General features: G+C 41.2%; 1 protein-coding gene across 3 annotated transcripts; it reads right to left on the bottom strand.

The window, feature by feature from the left end:
* Positions 1-1,319: 1,319 nt before the first annotated feature.
* On the bottom strand, positions 1,320-19,516 carry LOC146702258 (uncharacterized). 3 transcript variants are annotated; one of them, XR_014922319.1, is made up of 5 exons: positions 19,149-19,516; positions 18,738-18,923; positions 15,680-16,988; positions 4,390-4,488; positions 1,320-4,108 (listed from the first exon to the last, which is right to left on the bottom strand). XR_014922319.1 is itself a non-coding variant. In XM_085469018.1 (3 exons), exon 3 carries the CDS (start codon positions 16,951-16,953, stop codon positions 15,919-15,921), a length of 1,035 nt encoding a protein of 344 aa, XP_085325144.1. In that variant the 5' UTR covers positions 16,954-16,988; positions 18,738-18,923; positions 19,149-19,516; the 3' UTR covers positions 10,058-15,918. The 3 variants fall into 3 exon arrangements, 1 of the variants encoding a protein (XP_085325144.1); XR_014922320.1 differs by having other exon boundaries at positions 19,211-19,516; XM_085469018.1 differs by lacking the exons at positions 1,320-4,108; positions 4,390-4,488 and having other exon boundaries at positions 10,058-16,988.
* Between the last annotated feature and the right edge of the window lie 1,399 nt (positions 19,517-20,915).

Raw genomic sequence — 20,915 nt, 5'->3', positions numbered from 1 at the left:
TTACTACCACACACCAAATCTGGTTGTTGGTACTTGCTGGCTTGTGTAGCCACTAGGTAACAAAAGCTCAACACTGCGCCTAGCATCCTGGAGCACTTCTGTTGTCTTTTGTAGGTGATTCTGAGTTTGCACATGCTTCTGAGTTTTTACGTGTTTTGGAGTTTGTACGTGCTTCGGGGTTTGTAAGTGCGTCTGAGTTTTTACGCGTTTTGGAGTTTTTCCGTGCTTTGGAGTTTTTACGTGTTTTGGAGTTTTTACGCGTTTTGGAGTTTTTACGTGCTTCAGGGTTTGTACATGCTTAGGAGTTTGTATGTGTTTTGGAGTTTGTACGTGCTTTTTCTCTAAGGGCCACCATAAATATACTTTATTTATTCATTCCACATAAAATGTAATAAATAAAGCATATAATACAAAAAACAATTATTTACATTGTAAACTTTTAACTATTTAAATTTTCAGCTTTTTCTTTTTAAACAAATTTAACATGAAACAACACAAAACACTGCAAACCACAACACAATTAAATATAAATTAAAATATTAAAACAAAAAGAAGATGCACATTCTCTCTCATATGGGCCTGCATGATTTCTGAATCCTTTATCATCTGCAACTGAAAATAGTGGATGATTACTATACCTTTCTAATGTGACGTTGTTGTCCCTCGCTCTCTTTCTCTCTGGCTCTGTTCCTGTGCTACTGCGAGTGTAACTAACGCCCCCCCCCCCCCCTTCTGAGCGCAAAGTACAGGCCGCGCGTGTGGAGTTTAGCGGAAAAAAGGGTGAGAGAGAGAGGGTGAGAGAAAGAAAGAAAAACCTCACGGCTCGCGTCGTTCACTTCAAAGAGTCGGCTCTAAGAGCTGTTTCGTTCACGAACGACACATCCCAAGCAGAGAGAAAGAGGAGCATCATGTGGAAATATTTTATGGCTGTAAATGAAAATGCTGGAGAACAGATGGAAGGCTTGTCATCACCTAAAGCCACAGGAGACCACAACAAGCTGCAGAGTTCAGCTTTCAGCTCGTTTGTTTGCAGTGTTGAAAAATAGGCAGCATAGTGGCTCAGGCCTGACAGGAGGACTGGAGGAGCTTGTGCAACCTCAGTCTCTTCCTGTGAGCAGTTTGCATGTTCCCGTATTTCCAGGTTCTCCAAAAGTTGATTCTGTTCATATGGAACGGTACGTCCAGGTAAACAGAATCAACTTTTTGAGTTTTACTTACCTGGATGATTGAGCATGCATCACGATATTTCCGGGTTGTTCTCCGGGTATTTTTCCAGCTGTCCAAAAACTTACGCCATGTAGTGCTTGTATAATCTCCACAGAAATATCAGCTGTTACACTCCTTCTTTAATTAGCATTTCATCCACTTGTAGTGACTGTATTACTCATGTTACATGCAGCTGCACTTCACAGACATTTCCTGAACGAACGCCTCATATGGAAGAAAATAAGAGATGTGAGATGAACAAATACAAGAAAAACTCATCCAAATGACTTCGTGCTCAGTTAACGGCCTGTGAAGAACAAACACATTTCCTTCTTACTAGGAAATATGCAGAATTATATTATACAGCTGACACGACCTCAATATTAAATACTGTGATTTTATATTTTTTCACATCCCAGTTAAAGGCTTTGGCTGAATTTTCGCTTCACACATTTTAATATCAAACTTAGTGTTTGTGTACACCTTGGACATTATAACCTGACTCTGATCAGTGCTGCTCTGACGATCACACTCACATCCATGTAATCATTTAACTGGGATGATCTGGGTTTACTGCACAATGCTGAATGTGTCCTTACAGTACAGGGAATAACTCTGTCTGTGTTCCTGTAGAGAAACTCTGGGTTTGTGTGCTGACGAGCATCACTCACAGTAAGATACAAAGGCTCACTCTTAACTTTCCACACATGTGACAAATTCAAAAAGCTGCTGAAACTTTTATAAAATGATAAACTACGCAGTGTTGTAATCCTTTAGGATGGAACAGCTTTCAGATTTAATTACTCTTAAAAGGTAAAAGTTGTTTTTAAGAGTTTTGCATTTTGGAGAATGTTTAAATAAGTCATACACATGGGAATTACAAAGTCTGTGGCACACCATTAACCTCAAATTTCACTAAACCAGACTCTGAAACAATCTTCTGAATGTTGATGTGTGACTGTCAAGCTTTGGCTCTGTTTTAAAACTCCTCAAGCTGAGTGTTCAGAGGCAAGCCCTCTTGTTGTTCCTCAGTAACACTTTTTTCATCAAACAGAGCAAAAATGAACAGACATGAGCGTCTTTTTTCTCGGCTCTGTGTGCACAGCGATCGACTCCTCTCTGCTAAATCTGTGACAAATAAAAGTGTTAGTGTGTTCTTTTTCAATTGGATTTTACTTTAATCATAACAACAGTCTCCTCAAATCACTTTATATGGTAAGGTAGACCCTACAACAGGATCCCCAATCCCATGACTTCGGTCCAAATCCGGACCCCAAGAGGGTTTTGTCTGAACAGCCAAACAATTTTTCATTTAGTATGTAGTTGGAGATTTTATTCCTGCCATCTGCTGTGGGCAACTCTTGAACAGGCATGATGCAGCCTGTAAAATAAATAAATAAAAATAAACATTTTAAATAGTGCGAAGCAGATTGGGATGTACATGAATGCAGGCAATGATAAGTGCAAAAATGGGACAGATGCAGAGAACACAGTATAGGTCATGTGTTTGTGGTTGGAACAGTCTTATGTTTATTGTTCATGAGTCCAACAGCAGAGGGGAAGAAACTGTTCTTATGGCGACAGGTTCTGGTCCGAATGGACCGGAGCCTCCTGCCTGAGGGGAGCAGGTCAAACCGACTGTGTCCAGGGTGAGAAGGGTCAGCTGTGATCCGAGCTGCACGCCCCAGTGTCCTGGAGGTGCAGAGATGGGAGTCTGCAGCCAATCACCTTCTCAGCAGAGCGTACAACACACTGCAGTCTCTGTTTATAAGTTTGTAAGTGGTGGCGACTCCAGCGTACCACACGGTGATGGAGGAGGTGAGGATGGACTCGATGATTGCAGTGTAGAATTGCATCATCGTCCGTATTGGCAGGTTGAATTTCTTCAGCTGCCTCAGGAAGTACATCCTCTGCTGGGCCTTCTTCATAATTAAGGTGATGGTGGGCACCCACTCACTCCAGGGTGAGGTCAGGAAGCGGAATGAGTCCACAGTGGCGATGAGGGTGTCAGTCAGGATGATGGGGGTAGTGGGGCTGTGTGCTTCCTTAAGTCCACAATAATCTCCACTGTCTTCTGGTTGTTCAGCACCAGGTTGTTGCAGCTGCACCAGGACACCAGACGTTCAATCTCCATCCTGTAGGCAGACTCATCCCTGTCCGAGATGAGTCGATAATGGTGGTGTCATCTTCAAAGTTAATTAGCTTGACCGACTGGTGGTTGGAGGTGCAGCAGTTGGTGTACAGCAGGGGTGGACAACTCCAGGCCTCGAGGGCCAGTGTCCTGAAGATTTTAGATGTGTCCTTGATCCAACACAGCTGATTCAAATGGCTAAATGACCTCCTCAACATTTTTTGTAGTTCTCCAGAGGCCTGGTAATAAACTAATTCTTTGATTCAGGTGTGTTGACCCAGGGTTATATGTAAAACCTGCAGGACATCTGCCCTCGAGGCCTGGAGTTGCCCACCCTGGAGTACGGGGACAAGAGCAGAGGACATTTGGTGGATGACTAAGGTGGAGGACTTGTAGCAGGCAGGAGGAATTGAAAATGCCAGAAAACACTGGGGCCAGCTCATTTGCACAGTGAGGCAGGAGACACACCGTCTGGGCCAGGAGCTTTCTGAGCATTCGGGCTCTTAAACTGCTTCCTCACATCTGCTTCATGAATATGAAGGGTTGTAGTGGGAGAAGGTGGTGTGAAATGCTCTCAGGTGTGGAGTGAGGAGGGAGCTCCTGTGGGTGAGGTCTTTGATGGTGGTGATGGCTTTGTGCTGGTGGGAGTGGGGAGGTGGGGATGTCAAGGCTGCTTGATGGCTCATCAAACCAGCTGTAAAAGTCATTGAGGGTGTTGGCCAACAGCAAGTCATCAGTGGAGTGGGGCTGTGTGCTTCCTGAAGTGAAAATCTGCAATTTAAAGATGAATGGGAAAAAAAAATCACTCACAGCTGACTAATGAACATTTGCATGGATGCTTAAGAGTTGCATTGACCCCATTTCACCCAAAGTTTAAACTTCTAGCTGCAAATGTCCATGAAACTATCTCCCACTGAAATGAAAGCCAGCTCTGTCTTGCAGTATGATTTAAGTTACATTGTGTTAAGTTTGTCAAACATGTTTACTGCACAGTTGAAAGCACCTGTCAATTTTCCTGGATATTTAGTCTTTTTGTGGTGAATTGTTTGTACCTAAATGTTGTCCCGAAAAGTTGATTCTGTTCATCTGGACGTGGCGTTTTCAGTGTTCCGAGTGACTTCTTCAGAGAAGAAAACAGGATAAAAGACATGCTGTGGAAGAGAGCCAGAGATTAATAACAAGTATGATTCAATGCAGAGAGGTCTATAAACCAGTGTTGGTCAAAGTACATGAAAAAAGTAATCAGTAACTAATTACTGATTACTTCACCAAAAAAGCAATCACGTTACGTTACTGATTACTTCTTTTCTTTTCTTCAAATTGTTTTATTTGTTTTCTACAATACAACATCAAATAAACACAGTGGGGGGGGGGGACAAAACAAAACAAAAAACAGAAAATACAATGAGATTATACAGAATCGGGCCTCCCATTTTGTACATATTTCAACCACTAATCTTCAAATGAGTCCGCCTGCCACTTTAGCCTAAAAATTGTTCTTTCCATAACAAAAATAGTATCACATCAATCCACTCATTTATAGTAGGAGTGTCCTCTTTAAGCCAATGGCCTTTTTAGCAGCTACCAACAGCACACTCAACAAATATTTATCCGGTTTGCATAGATTAAGACTCTCTAAGTTACCTAGGTACAATACTGCAAAATGAAATTGTATTTTCTTTTGAAAGATTGTTTCCAGGACCTTATGTATTTCCTTCAAAGATTGAGCCACACGAGGAAATTCCCAAAAAATGTGGAAATGATTTGCTGCTGCATGTCCACACTGCCTCCAGCATGTTATTTTATGAGAATAATTGGATTTTTGAGCCGGGGTATTAAAATGATGAATTACATTCTTCCAGCTGAATTCCCTCCACGAGGGGGAGCTTGTTACCGACCACTGCTGCCTACAGATCCCATCCCATTCCTCTCCTGTTAGGGATAGATTACTCTCTGTTTCCCATCTTGCTTTAACATATCTTGTATCATGACCTCTTAGATTGGTCAGTGAACAATATCATTTGGAAATAATCTTTCAATAGGGTGCATCTCTATATGCATTCTCAAATATATAAATAATTTCTTCATTCCCAGTTGATAACTGGGGATGTTTTAGTTTTTTTATTCAGGAAGTCCCTCAGTTGCAAATATCTATAAAAATAATCTTGATTTTGCAACCCAAACTTTTTCTTGAGATCCTGGAAACTCATCACTTTTCCATCTTTCAACAAGATACTGTATGTGGTGAGGCCTTTATTAGCCCATGTTTTAAATGTCGAGTCGGTCTTACTAGGCAAAAAATCTGGTCCATATGCAAACCACCTAAGGAATCCGGCCCTTTGGATTAATTGATACTTTTTAAGTACTCTTTTCCATGTTTTTATTGAGCTTACTATCCAAGGGTTACCCGGGTCTTCTAGGTGTCGTAACTCTGAGGGATCTTGTATCAGTACCCCACCAAGGAAGTTACCTCCCAAGGAAAGTTCCACTTCCTTCCATCTTGAACAGTATCCAGGTTTACACCAGCCCACCAGATTTCTTATTTGGGTTGCCCTATAATAGTCATGTAGGCAAGGGAGGCCTAGTCCTCCTTTATCCTTTGAAAGCTGAAGTGTTTTAAACTTAACTCTTGGCTTTTTACTCGCCCATATAAATCTAGAGAGGATCCAATCCCATTCTGCAAAGTATCTATCAGGGTTTTCTATAGAAATTGTCAGGGTCCTGGGTCCCATGACCCAGCATGTTTAGTTCTTTGTGATTTTTGTATTATTGTACTTGTGTGAGTTATTCTATGGTTTCTAGTTTCGATCCCTTGCCCTTCATGTTTCTCTGTGTACCCTCTGTTCTGTGTAAGTCTGTGTCTGCATGTGTGAGTTTCCCTCTGTGTCTTTCGGTTCTTAGAGTCCTCTACCTTATGGTTTGTCTCTGTGTTTCTTAGTTGCTGTCTCCACCGTGTCTCTATATCATACTTCCTGTTTTACTTTGAAGGTCCGTGTCTTATGTGAATGCGTCCTGCTTTTCTTGTCTCGTCAGTCCTGATTTCTCCCAGCTGTGCCCTCCTGTGTCTCATTCCCCTTGTTACTTCCCAGTGTATTTAAACCCTGTGTTTCTCTGAGTCAGTGTCGCGTTGTCGCTCTTGCTGTGTGGAGCTCCCTGTGAGTTTTAGTTTGTTGTTTCCCAGTTTTAGTTTGTATGTTTTTTTCCCCTGCCAGCCAATAAAGCTGTGACTTTGAGTTAACACCTTGAGTCTGAGCGCCTGCATTTTGGGTCCTACTCCTGCCTGCCACACTGCACTCCTTTTTTTTTTTTTTTTGTGTCCCGTTTGGATCTTCAGCCATCAGAATTGTTGTCTTAAGGTCCATTTGATTGACCTTTATTATAATTATGAATTTATTTTATTTTCAGTTGCTACAAACGGGACAGACATGACTGGGGGATAGGACAGGGAGAAAGAATGAAAGAAAGAGAGGGAGAGAAAGAAAACCAAAGGGGAGAAGAGACTGTGAGAAGGGGGGGGGGGGGGGGGGGGAGAAAGAAAAAAAACAGAAATAGACTGGAATAAGTATAATATCTTTGGAAGCATTCTCAATTTTATGGTGTCTACTCTAGAAGAGATGCTTAGATAAGGGGTTAATGACCATCTGTTAATATCTACCATAATATATTTTTTAAATGGGGAGTAGTTGATTTCTTCCAAACTGGTAATATCCATTGATAAGTTAATGCCCAAATATTTCATTTTTTTTTTTTGTCCCAGCCTAGTTTGTATTTGTTGAGCAATTTTTTTTTTTTTTGCGGGGGGGGGGGGCTTTCAAAAGTTACTAAGAACTTTCTGTAGGTTTTGATAAGTGAACCAAAACATCATCTGCGAACAAGGCCAATTTCTGCTCACTTCCAACAATATTAATCCCTTTTATTTTATCATTCTGCCTAATCCTTTGAGCCAGCAGCTCTATGGAAATGGCAAATGAGAGTGGACTCAGGGGGCATCCCTGTCTTGCGGACCTTTCAAGCTTAAAAGCAACTGAAAGTTCACCGTTGGTCTTTATTTTTGCAGTTAGACTATTATACAAAGCCCTCAAGATTGTAATGATGGATCTGATTACTTATTTTCAAAAGTAATTAATTACTTAGTTACTTTTTAAAAACACAATTTACAACCTGAACGGGTGATAAAACGATAGATTTTTCAGCCCAATTCTACTATTTCTGCATAATCTATCATACAAAAATGTAATCAAATGGAAAAGTCTCTTTTTAAAACTTGTTTTATTAGTTTTAATCTTTTAACTTTTGCATCAAACAAAAATTAAATTATATGCAACATTCTCTGACTGGAAGAAATTAGTTTAACATTTAAACCTATTTTCTGCACATTCCAGCATATAAAATAAAAAATTTTTTGTGTTTACGCCCAGTCTTTCAAATAGATGCAAGTAAAACACAGCAGAAAATAAATTAAATCAAAGACTAGCGGTCCTGTTGCTCCCTTTTCACCTGTAAAGCAGCGGTCAATGGAATAATCTGCAAATTTCTCTGTGATTTTTCCCATTGCATGGTAGCGCACTTGGTGCTTGCTTGGAAGTTTAGGGTTTTTTTCGCTGTAAAAATAAGTTTTCTTCCCACGAACAATGAACGCAAATGTTTTTGTCACTTTTCATGGAATCAAACTCAAAGTAAGGTCAGCACTACCACTCTTTAAACGCTGGATGCTCATACTCTCTCTTGCACTCGATATATTATCCATTGTTGATCTGCACACAGCTTGTAAGTGTCACAGAAATGGCTTATGTATACAGAAGTTTAATAGATTGTTCCAGCAGTTAAAATGTGCTTGCTTGTACATTTCTGTGGTCAATATTGTAAAGGTGTGTTTATCTTGTCACAAAGAACAAGTTTTGTTACACCGCTATTATTGCGAGGTTTGGGCGTGATAATATAGGCTGTGAGCCCACGTTTAATAATCACACTAAGGAGTTCAGCGAGCTATTGGCAAAGCCCTGTTTAGTCTACCAGCTGTACAAGGTATTTGTCATTTGCTATAACTGTATTGTAATATTGTGAAAATTTGTAATGTACGGTGTTCTAATTATTTTATGTTTTAATTTAGAATCCGCAAGACTGTAAAGGTATTCTTCTAGGACCTCCGAAGTGGCAGGCGGCCACGAGGTAAGTTTTTGTTGTTAAAGCACAAGTGTTATTTCTGATAGATTGAAGCACTTAAAGCCTTTGAGTTTTATGTTTATAGTTTTCACGGCGTTCAATAAATGCAGCGAAGCGCCCGTCTTGAAGAAGCTGTGCCTGTGTTGTCATTTTGGAGTTACAGTGAAAACTCGCCCTAGCCAGTGCCGGTGAGAAGCTAATTACGAAGACGGCAGCTGCAGAGAGTGACGGTGAAGTGGAGCGACACAAGAGGGCGCAATTGCATAAGCTCACCATTCTCAAGCAGCCAAGCACAGCAGCAGCAACGTTATACAACTGGAGTAAGGTGTAAATTGTTAAAGGACAGTGTTAAAGGTAGAATAAGAGTGGTTTAAGTCAAGTTTAAAGAGCCACAATAAGTTTCTATAACACATTTGTCAAAGTTTATTTCATTTCTACTGTACTTCAAGGTATGCTTTGTAGTTTGGTGAATAGTTCTGTGTGCTTGCTTAAGGTCAAAGTTTGAGTGAAGTTTACAAGGTCCTTTAAGAAAAGGTGCACTTAAAGTATACAGTAACAGTAACCCCAAAGTAACTTAAGTCACAAATATAAGAAGTATTTGAACTCTGAACACAGTGCGCTCAATGACATTTAACTAGACTCCGAGATCGTTGACAAAGATCTCGAAGAGCACCATGCTGTACCACTTACCGAAGTGGAAGAAAATGATGATGAACAAATTACAGAACTACAGACTGTTTGTAAAAGTGAAAGAGTAAGAACACTAACAGAAAAGGGTAAAGAGCTTCAAGAGAAGAAACTCAAAGGCCTCCAACACAGATATGCCGTTGTTTTTGAAAAATGGAGATATGAAGCAAGATTGAGCAAAGTAATATTAAGAAATGAAGTTTCCGAGAGTGGATTGAATGAGCTCATCAACAATGTAAATGTTGCTTGCAAAGATGTACAAATCATTTATGAACAAATATGGCAAATACAAACTCCTGATGCAGATGAAAGATGCAAAGTGGATACATGTACATCACTTTCCTCGTTCATTGTCAGAAGAGCTAAAAAACACTTACAAGGAGACCTTGCAGATGGTGATGAAGAGCCATGGCCAGATGTTGGGTCGTGCTTAGGATCTGAAAGTACTAAATCAAGATCAAGATCACGAAGGTCTAAAAGTGGTTCAAGCCAGTCATACTCACAAATCAATAGAAGCAGAGGCTGAGGCAGCTGTGTGTCAAGAAATATTAGCAGTAATGGAGGATCAAGAAAGGGAAGCAGCTGAACTAAAAAAGTTGGAACTTGAAAACTTAGAAAGGCAACAAGCAATGGAGGAGCAGCGCAGAAAGATTGAACGCTTGGAAGAGGTTAAAAAACTGAATGCTGCAAGAGCTAAAGTAAAGGTTTATGCAGAAGCTGAAAGTATTTCTGAAAGTCGTAGTTTAGTGCGCAGTACCAAAACTGACAGCGAAACCTCAGCAATCCCTGCTCCACCACAAGTTCCCTCTCAAGCGCCAAATACAACCCAAGCCCATAATGCCACAAGCCCTGCATTTGTTCCACGTACTCCCACAGTCATAAACCAAGCCCAACAAAATCCTGGTGTGCAACCTAAGGGCACCACAGGCCAAGCAGTTAACGCATCAAGTCTGCCATTTATCCCTAAAGCAACACAAGCTGCCGCTTCAGCAACTCATCCACAGCCAAACTTGGATCTAGTCAGCATACTAGCAGACGCAATAAGTGCTAATCGTCTTCCAACTCTGGAACCTGCACTGTTCACTGGTGACCCTTTAAAGTTCAAGGACTGGCAGTTGTCATTTGAGACCTTGATTGAAAGAAAAAACATTCCAAAGAACGAAAAGCTCTATTATCTCAGGAAGTATCTTGGTGGACCCGCAAAGAGAGTGGTTGAAGGATTTCTCCTAGTGGGCACAGATGAAGCGTATGATGCAGCTTGGGAAGTGCGGGAAAGGTGCTTTGGAGATCTGTTCACTATAGGAAAATGCTTCAGAGACAAACTTCACAGTTTACTTTACTGCAAAAGAAATGGTCACACACTGGATAAATGCTTCAAATTCACGGAAAAATCAGTCCAGGATCGTATCAAGTTTGTACAAGCAGAAAGGTTGTGTTTTGGATGTTTAAAGGGGGGACATCATTGTAAGAAGTGTGATAAAAGGAACACGTGTGAAAAATGCCAGAAGAAGCATCCCACGTGTGTGCATGATGACAAGTTTGTAGAGCGTAGAAGGATAATGCCTGAAACGAATGATAACTCTCAAGACAAGGGCAAAGGAGATGAACCAGCAACCGCAATCACTAATAGAGTAACTCAAGTAACTTCGAGCACACTGACATCCACCATTCTACCGGTCTGGGTTTCGTCAAAAAAAAAAAAATCACCTAGACAGAGAAGTTCTAGTGTATGCCCTCCTCGATTCTCAGAGCGATACATCCTTTATCTTGGATGAAGTGGCCCAGGATCTCGACACAGATAAGAGTAAGGCTCATCTAAGACTATCGACCATGTCCGCCAAGTCAACAGTCATACCATGCGAGAAACTGGTAAATCTTCAAGTTAGAGGCTACAAGCAGGAAAAGAGAATTACATTGCCACTGGTCTATACAAGAGAGTTCATCCCTGTGAACAGATCACACATCCCGACGTCTGAAACTGCTTTGAATTGGCCTCACCTTGAAAAGGCTGGCAGATAGGTTACCTCCAATGCTTGAATGCAAAGTTGGTCTGCTTCTCGGCTATAACTGTCAGCAAGCCCTTCTTCCATGGGAAATTATTGCAGGTGAGGAGAGTCAGCCTTACACACAGCTAACTGATCTCGGCTGGAGCATAGTTGGTTATACATTAAGTTCAAAATCACAATGATGATATTGGCATAAGCCACAGAATCATTGTTCGAGAAGTTACTCCTGCAGTACAACAAGCAGTTGAACTCAAGCAAGAAGTGCATTTTGTATGCAGAAGTGAAGGAAGTTGGTCCAGTTGATGTAATAAAGGCTTTGGGATCTGATTTCTCTGAGCATGCAACAGATGACAATCCAGTCTCTCAGGAAGACATTTTGTTCATGTCAAAGGTGACCAAAGGCATAAGGCAAAAGGAAAACGGTCACTATGAAGTCCCATTGCCATTCAAAACCGACAACCCAAATCTTCCAATCAACAAACAATGTGCTGAGCATAGACTGTCTTCGTTGGAACGTCGGCTCAGAAGAGATAAGAAATACTATGAAGATTACGTCAAGTTCATGGACAACATCATAGCAGGTGGAGACGCAGAGAAGGTCCCAGAGCAAGAACTGGATAATGAGGCAGCATGGTATATACCGCACCATGGGGTCTACCACTCCCACAAACCTGAGAAAATACATGTGGTTTTTGATTGTTCGGCCCATTTCCAGGGGACATCTCTTAACGATCACCTTCTGACTGGACCAGATCTTACCAATGCACTGATTGGAGTGTTATGTCGATTCAGAAAGGGCCCCATCGCCATCATGTGGGATGTGGAGAGGATGTTCCACCAATTCCACGTCACCAAGGAGCATCAAGACTATTTGAGATTTCTTTGGTGGGACAAAGGCGATTTAAACTCTGAGCCTTCAGTGTACAGGATGAGAGTACATATTGTTTCTCAAGGTAGAAACAGATTCAGCTTAAAAACCTTTCAATGGATCAGAAATCCCAGTTTGCAATTAATACAATACAAAATATTACATAGAGTGCGCTATACTGGTCATAGGATGTTCAAGATGGGCTATACGCCTTCCAACAACTGCTCACACTGTCTAGCAAATACACCGGACAATTACATCCACGCTCTTTGTTTCTGTCCACCAGTTCAGAAGTTTTGGCGTGAGATATGTGAAGACTCATCAAAGTGTCTGACAGCACCTCCGTTCTCGTATTGTGGTGTCGACTGTTTTGGTTCATTCATGGTAAAGGAAGGAAGAAAGGAAGTCAAAAGGTATGGACTATTGTTCACGTGTTTATGTTCACGAGTTGTGCACATTGAAACGCTAGATGACTTATCGACAGATGCCTTCATGAATGCTCTTCAAGTTCTGATAGCCGTAAGAGGTCCTGTCCAGCAATTAAGATGTGACTGTGGCAGCACAAAGTGAGAATAAAGTAAATACTCTTCACAGTTTAAAAGACAACGCCACTCTGGGAATTTCACCCAGAGAATACTGGAAGTAACACTAATCACCAAGAAGGCAGTTAGGTTTGTTATACTCAGTACAGAGACGAGGTTCAATGATAAAACAAGTTGACAATTTATTAATAATCATTTAAAACACCATATAAAAGCACAATCATAAATATCCATGTACAAATATGCTTAAAAAGGTATTCAGAGCTGAGGCTTACCAGTGGAGGGGCAGGGATGCCACGCACAAACTCAAAAAAAGAAACACACCAAGATACAAGTGCAACACAAAATCACACGCTCACACTAATGAACTAAACGAGGCAGGTGTGTACACTCAAAGGATCCCACCACCAAGGCACCCTAGTCTACTCCATGTCGGCACTCCGCATCTGAATAAAGGAACAAAGAAAATTTTAATATATTACAACAAAACTAATGTAGCACCGGGGGATAACCCAACTGCAGGACCACACTGGTGATCTTCAGCTAGAAAAAGGGCCTCCCACCAGTGGCGTAACAAAAATCCAAACTACAAATCAAAACAACAGAAAAACAACGTACAATCTGGATAAAACGTTAAAATCTGGAGCAAATGGAATCGCCGTGTTGCTCCAACTTGCCGCCTGCCCAACTATAAGTTAATCATCCGGTCAATTAATATGTACGCCAGCTGATTCCCATAACCGGCATGCATATGGCCGCTGTCCACGCCGACGTCCACTTTAAAAAGCTGGCAGCAGCAGGAAGAGAAACCTCGCAACGGGAACAGACGGTAAAAGCAAAGCAAAGCAAAGCAGCAGCACTTCAGCTAGCGTAGCGTTGCGTAAAACTAAGGCCCACACTTCCTGCAAAGCATAATAAGTAATTACTATAAAAGAACAATAAAAGGCAGAGATCGTAACAAAATTGAATTACGTACCAAGTAAACCGCGTCATGAAACATGAGCAGAGTGGCTCATAGGAGGCTTCTACAGCTATGACCTAAAAACAATATCTGTTTACCACCAAGTAAGGTAATGTACACACTACAATGAGTAAACACCTACCAGTCGCGATGGAGGCTTCAGAATGATCTCTGCAACACCAAAGGGAAGTCAGGTGACCAAAAAGGAGATCACAGGTAAGCGATCCAGGAATGCTCAAATGGCCACTATTTATACTAGCGCCCCCTAATGCGCCAGGCTGAAAGTGGGTTGAACCAAGGAATAACATTCATCCTGCCACATGACCAAGGGACAAACTTTATGGGCGCCAAAAGAGAATTTTTGGAGCTAATGAAGGATATGGATCAAGAACCACAAAGAGCTATTGGTTGTGAATTTGTGGTGAACGTTCCGGCAGCTAGCCACATGGGGGGCATCTGGGAACATCAAATTCAAACAGTACGAAGTGTACTGACAGCGATGCTGGACAAGTTCTGAAACAGACTCGATACAGCTAGTCTAAGAACACTGCTTTACGAGACAATGGCCATCATTAACAGCAGACCTTGTTGAGTATCTCAACAATCCCTTGGGACCAGAGCCATTAACTCCCAATCACATATTAACGATGAAATCTTCAGTTATTGTTCCACCTCCAGGAGAGTTTTGCAGAGAGGATTTGTACTTGAACAAAAGATAGAAGAGAGTACAATTTCTAGCAAATGAGTTTTGGCAAAGGTGGAGGCGAGAGTATCTGTTAAATTTCCAGCGGCGAAGGAAATGGCAGAACGTCTCACGAAACCTGCGAGTAAATGACATTGTGATACTGCAGGATGATAATGCTCCAAGATGTAAATGGAAACTTGCTCTAATAGTAGAGGCTATAGAGAGCCCAGATGGCAAGGTTCGAAAGGTGAAGCTCAAGACCAGCGAAACTACCTTTGACAGGGGAAAAGCACTGACAAGGCTGATATATCTGGAAAGACCTATTCACAAGGTAGTGACTTTACTGGAGACTGACATGGAAAGTGAACCAGACTTTAATGTTGACACATTAGAAAGTCACATTGCAAACAATGAGTGATTTTGGTGGGAGTGTAAGTGTCACAGAAATGGCTTATGCATAAAGAAGTTTAATAGATGGTTCCAGCAGTTAAAATGTTCTTGCTTGTACATTTCTGTGGTCAATATTGTAAAGGTGTGTTTATCTTGTCACAAAGAACAAGTTTTGTTACACCGCTATTATTGCGAGGTTTGATAATATAGGCTGTGAGCCCACGTTTAATAATCACACTAAGGAGTTCAGCGAGCTATTGGCAAAGCCCTGTTTAGTCTACCAGCTGTACAAGGTATTTGTCATTTGCTATAACTGTATTGTAATATTGTGAAAATTTGTAATGTACGGTGTTCTAATTATTTTATGTTTTAATTTAGAATCCGCAAGACTGTAAAGGTATTCTTCTAGGACCTCCGAAGTGGCAGGCGGCCACGAGGTAAGTTTTTGTTGTTAAAGCACAAGTGTTATTTCTGATAGACTGAAGCACTTAAAGCCTTTGAGTTTTATGTTTATAGTTTTCACGGTGTTCAATAAATGCAGCGAAGCGCCCGTCTTGAAGAAGCTGTGCCTGTGTTGTCATTTTGGGAGTTACACAGCTGTTGCCACGAACGTCGCACTCGCTTACATCACTGTCATGAGACATTCTTGAAAAAAAAAATAAGACGGTTTTAGTAACGCAGTAACGCAGCGTTCCTACGGGAAAGTAACAGTAATCTAATTACCTTTTTTGCAATAGTAATCCCTTACTTTACTGGTTACTTGAAAAAAGTAATCGGATTACAGTAACGCATGCATTACTATCCATCTCTGCTATTAACAAGTAGTGAGAGAGAAAGGTGACTGAGGAAGAAATACTCAATGCATCATGGGAAATTCCCAGCAGCCTCCACCTATTGCAGCATACCTAAGGGAAGATTCAGGGTAACCTGTCTAGCCATAACTACAGTGGCTTGAATTTGAATTTGAATTTATTTATTTAGGACAGTGCATGTTAATGAATACAAATGTAAAAAAAAAAATTACATGAATGTAAACATACCAGATTATAGCCAAGGGCTAATTTCCATCTGGGGCTCAGAATTGATGTAATCCTCCCCCCACCTTCAACCCAAGTATGTGTGGTAGTCACTGCTACCACACAAACATGTCCTGAACCACGCTCACATACTTCTCTGTCACTTCTGACTTCATCATGCAGTACCACAGTGCCTCTTTTTGCACCCTTTCATGTTTTCACTAGATCTACAAAGACAGTGAAGCTCTGACTTTCTCAGGAAATTAAAGCTGAATTCTGTGAAGCCTGATCTCAAGCTTTTTAAGTTTGACGCAGCATCCAGAAGAACTTTTGTTCAGATCCCCCGTTTCTCCCACTGTGTTCAAATGAACCCTGTCAGGGTAATGTCCCATTGGTCTGCCACTTTTCTCACAGGAGGACACTTTGTGGGTCTTTTGATGCCTCAATAGACTTTTGTAATGGATGAAAGCCTTTCCACAGTCACCACATACAAATGATTTAACTCGAGAGTGGGTGCGCTGATGTAATTTTAAGCCAGTCATACGAGTAAAAGCCTTTCCACAGGGACCACATACAAATGATTTAACTCCAGAGTGGGTGCGCTGATGTGAGTTTAAGTTGCTCTTCTGAGTAAAAGACTTTCCACACTGATCACAGACAAATGATTTAACTCCAACATGGATCATATAATGTTTCTTTAAGTCACCTTTCAGAGTATAGCGCTTTTCACACTGATCACAGCTGAATGGTTTCACACCGGTGTGGATCAGCTGATGTGTTTTTAAGTGAGCTTTCTGAGTAAAAGACTTCCCACACTGATCACAGCTGAATGGTTTCACACCGGTGTGGATCAGCTGATGTGATTTGAAGTGAAAAATCTGAGTAAAGGTCTTTCCACACTGATCACAGCTGAATGGTTTCACACCGGTGTGGATCAGCTGATGTCTTTTTAAGTTGTTACTGTGAGTAAAAGACATCCCACACAGATCACAGTTGAAAGCTTTAAATTTCGTGTGGACGAGCTGATGTGATTTTAAGTTGCATCTCAGAGTAAAGGTCTTTCCACACTGATCACAGCTGAATGGTTTCACACTGGTGTGGATCAGCTGATGTGATTTTAAGCTACCAATCAGAGTAAAGGTCTTTCCACACTGGTCACAGCTCAAGCTTCTCTCCTCCCTGTTGGCGCGCTTGCGTCTTCTGGGCTGCTTCATAGCAGGAAAAGTCTTTTCCACAGGGATCGCCGCTGGCTCATCTTTACTTGCTGGTGCTGGATGTTTTTGGTTGATGTCATCCATGTGCTGAGGTTTCGGCCTGCTTTCACTTCTTTCTCCTGTAATGACAAAGAACCCAAACAGTGACATCAGGTGTATATCTTCAGCTCATCCACAAGTGCCCCCTCTTACCTCACAAAGATAAACAGTTTCACCATCTGCCAAACGTCTCAGGTGCCTGGGGACGCTATGCTGTGGTAAATATTTGAAGTGAGTTCATTTTGGGGATAAAAGTAGTAAAAGTTCAACATTGTGAATAAAATATTGGCTCGTATGACTTCAAAGTTTTTTAGTTTTTACTTTGTTCAAATTTGAAGAACATCACACTTACAATGTGCAGTTCAGGTTGTATGTGTGAGAGCTGTACAACCAAATCCACACTGACTCAGATTTCCCTCTGATTAACCACGAGGGTGTCACAGTTATCAAAGTCTGCAGACACTGTCAGCTGCAATCAACACCTTTTATTATAATGCACAGGTGAGTTATAATGCATCTCCACTAGAAGATGGTCCCCTGTTATCTACTTTTTCACAGGCAAGCGTGGGTGAGAGTCTACAGCTTTCCACCCCCCAAGGACACGTAGTCTAATGCCTTTATTTTTCAGGGCCATGTCCACTTAATACTACACTCAGTGTTGGGAAGGTTACTTTTAAAATGTATTCCATTACAGAATACAGAATACATGCCCCAAAATGTATTCTGTAACGTGTTCCGTTACGTTACTCAATGACAGTAACGTATTCTGAATACTTTGGATTACTTAATATATTATCATGCTTTTTACAACAACGTTAATGTACTATTGCTGTGTGATTTATTACTGTTACTGAAGGTCCGCGACGCCGAACCGTAGTAAAGGGACCTCTGACTAAAACGGCGGGGTCCCTGTCGGCTCATAGCCGAAAAATAGCTTTACTTTGTTGTCTGGGTCAACTTTGCTTGCGAGAGACAGAGAGAGGCGTTGAAAGACTGCTCCAACGGAACTTATTGTTTTCGGAGGAAAACACGAACACAGCGTACAGTCGAGTCTTAATAGCTTACTTACAACTGGGCTCGTCAGGCACTCTTCTTGGCTGAAGTGGTTATTATTATATTTACATGCTTCCAGCTCCCGTTTTTCCTCGATGACAGCTCGTACCTTTCCACTCCCCTTTTTCTCCCTCCTCGCGCTCACAGACACATAACGTGTATGGCAGTCCATTCTCCCTGCAACACGGACTACACTGCCCATGATGCTACATTCTTTAGAGCTATGCTTGTAGCATTCTGCCTGTTAGCTTAGCACAACAACAACGAAAAGGCGCTCTCTCACCCAGGAAACACACAGTCGCAGAGAGAGAGAGAGAGCGTCGCCCTGTAACCATGGCAACCGTAACGCTGCCTCCTGGAACAACACAACGTAGCTGTCAAACAAAACCCAAACAGTCCTGACCCGTGACAATATGAAACAGGAAAGTACCGCAGTGTAATCCATTTATTTCAACAAAGTAACTGTATTCTGAATACCACCTTTTTAAACGGTAACTGTAACGGAATACAGTTACTCATATTTTGTATTTTAAATACGTAACGGCGGTACATATATTCCGTTACTCCCCAACACGAGGTCATGATCACTCCACAGACATCACCTTCATATGAAGGGAAACAGAGAGTGTAACTCAAATGATAAAACATTAATGTACTGAGGCAGACAAACAGAGAGGCTAAACAGAAGGCAGAAATCAAACCAAAATGAGCTAAGAGAGAGAGACCCTGTAGAAAATGATAAAGTTAAGCAACCAGTGTAGTTATAACTGACTTACTCTGGATCTCCTCTCAGACTCAGGAGGGGGCGAGCGGGCCGGCTTTGTAGTTGGAGTCGGACCAGCAGAGACAATGGGCTCACTGACCTCCACTCCCCAAGTCAGTCACCACGAGGACAAGTTCTTTGTTTAGAGATGATTTAATCCAAGCTCACCAACAACATCACTCAGCTGTCCTCGTCAGAACTGATAAAATAAAAGCAGTTACATTTAGAAACGTCAGTTTACTAAACATAAAAATATTGCTCTTTTAGCCTCGCTCACATGTTCTGTAAAGATTAAATGACTTAAATCATCACGTGGTTTACAAAAACACATTGTTAATCTCAGCAAATAAGTGCGCATCCAGAAATAACTGTTTTATCTCGTTTGACATGGAAACTTAAAATTACAAAGAGACACTGAACGCACCTTCCTACCAGCTGTAACCTAACAGGAGAACGTACGTTCGTCTTCGCAGCTGCAATACATACTGTAACGTCGGGTTGTGTTGCGTGGTTGAGAGGAGGCGGCAAAACACCTAGCAGGCTAGTCGGAAGAACACACACCCACGCTGGTATCGGTAATCCACGGTGGTTCTTTAATACGCCTTCTTCAACAACCATATAAAAGCCCGGTTGAACGGCTGCGGCTCAACAACATAACGCCCAGCGTTCATACAACCCAAGCGTTGCAAATAAAACAACAACAAAAAAAATGTCTGGAGAAGAAAACATAAATCCGTCTTTCGTTAAGCACAAGCGTGAAGGCACGTGACCTCATAATCCCGGAGCGAGAGAGCAGTGGCACAAACTGATGACACCATCAACCCTCGACTTGGGCGTCTTAAAGGGACACCACACCATAGTGGCTGTTACAATACTTCACAACAAGCCGTTCATCAATTAGATTTAACACGACGCTTCTCCACAATACTTTGATGCGGGTTCTTCAAAAAGTGCCCATTTTTAAAACGGCGGCAAGACACAGCAAAGAGCACAGTACGCACACTCCTCCTTCTTCGTCTTCTTTTTTTTTTTTTTTTTTACAAACCTTTATTTAAACATCATTATACAAAGTAGAATTAAACAGCACTATATTAAAGGTATTGCACAAGCTCGTGGGAAAAAAAACATAAAAAGAGGGATGTCTTCCTAAACATTTGGATTTGTGAATATGAAATTTAACCATTAAGATTAACAAGTTAATCACACATCTGTTGTGGTTTTGGTGTTTGTGTAGACCATGTTTGTAAATAAGAGTCCATGCTAAAAAAGCTTGGCGATGAAATGCAGAGATTTATATAGGGATTTTATCAATATTAAAATTATAAGTAAGGACACCTTCCTTAGAAAACATGTACATAGGTATAGTATCCAAATGGATGTAGGATTTGTAATTATATTTTTAACCAATTTATTTTGAATGTGTTATTTAGAGTGTTAAAATCGAACACATTAAGGCCTCCATTGACACAGGAGTTCATAAGAACTGTTTTAAAAAAAAGAAAAAAAAGTAGTGTGTCCTATTTTTTCAAATAAAGTTGAAAAGTAATTCTTCCATTCTTTTTATACTCCTCAGTGGCTCTTTCCAGGTACATCTCAGTTTCATATGCAAACTGTGGAATGGGAAACTGTTTCGGCCAGGGCTCACAACGTTCTGTGGTCTTCTGCCTTTTGAGAATAATGGTGTCCTGAGAAGAAGTAGTTGCAGCAGAGTCTGCATTGGATACAACTGACTCAGCATATGAGGAGTCATAGTCAGACAGTTGGCCAGAGGGGCTGCCAAAACTGTCATCAACCGGAGTCAAGTTTATCATGACCGGGGTGATGCCAACAACCTTCACAGTGTCTTTGTCTTTTATCTGGTCAGCTCTGTGAAGAGTGAAGTAGTCCTGGAATTCTGGGTCAAAATACTGAAGACTGAAGTCATTTGAAATCCCAAAAGTATCCTTCACAACACTCTGCAGCTCCTCCAATGTTGGTGGGATCCCTGATGGAAGAACCAACTTCTCGATTTGGTCATCAATAATTACACGAAGCTTTGCCTCCATCTTGTTCAACCTAGAATAAAATGTAAATGGGCAGAGTTAAATTTCCCTTCAATTAAATAAAATTAGTTATTACTTTTCATTTATACAATAGTTGAGATATAAAACTATAAAACAAAAAGCACACTTCAACACACCAAATGTTGCAA

This window comes from Copadichromis virginalis, linkage group LG9 (genome assembly GCF_057382275.1).
Source record: "Copadichromis virginalis isolate Kocher_CV1m ecotype Utaka linkage group LG9, C_Virginalis_male_GT1.1, whole genome shotgun sequence".
In the NCBI taxonomy this organism is placed as follows: domain Eukaryota; kingdom Metazoa; phylum Chordata; class Actinopteri; order Cichliformes; family Cichlidae; genus Copadichromis; species Copadichromis virginalis.
Note: the sequence above shows the minus strand (reverse complement) of the source record. Positions and strands in the feature narration are given on the sequence as shown.

Coding starts and splice junctions, on each gene's coding strand:
- LOC146702258 (XM_085469018.1), bottom strand. CDS start 16,953: ATGGATGACATCAACCAAAAACATCCAGCACCAGCAAGTAAAGATGAG.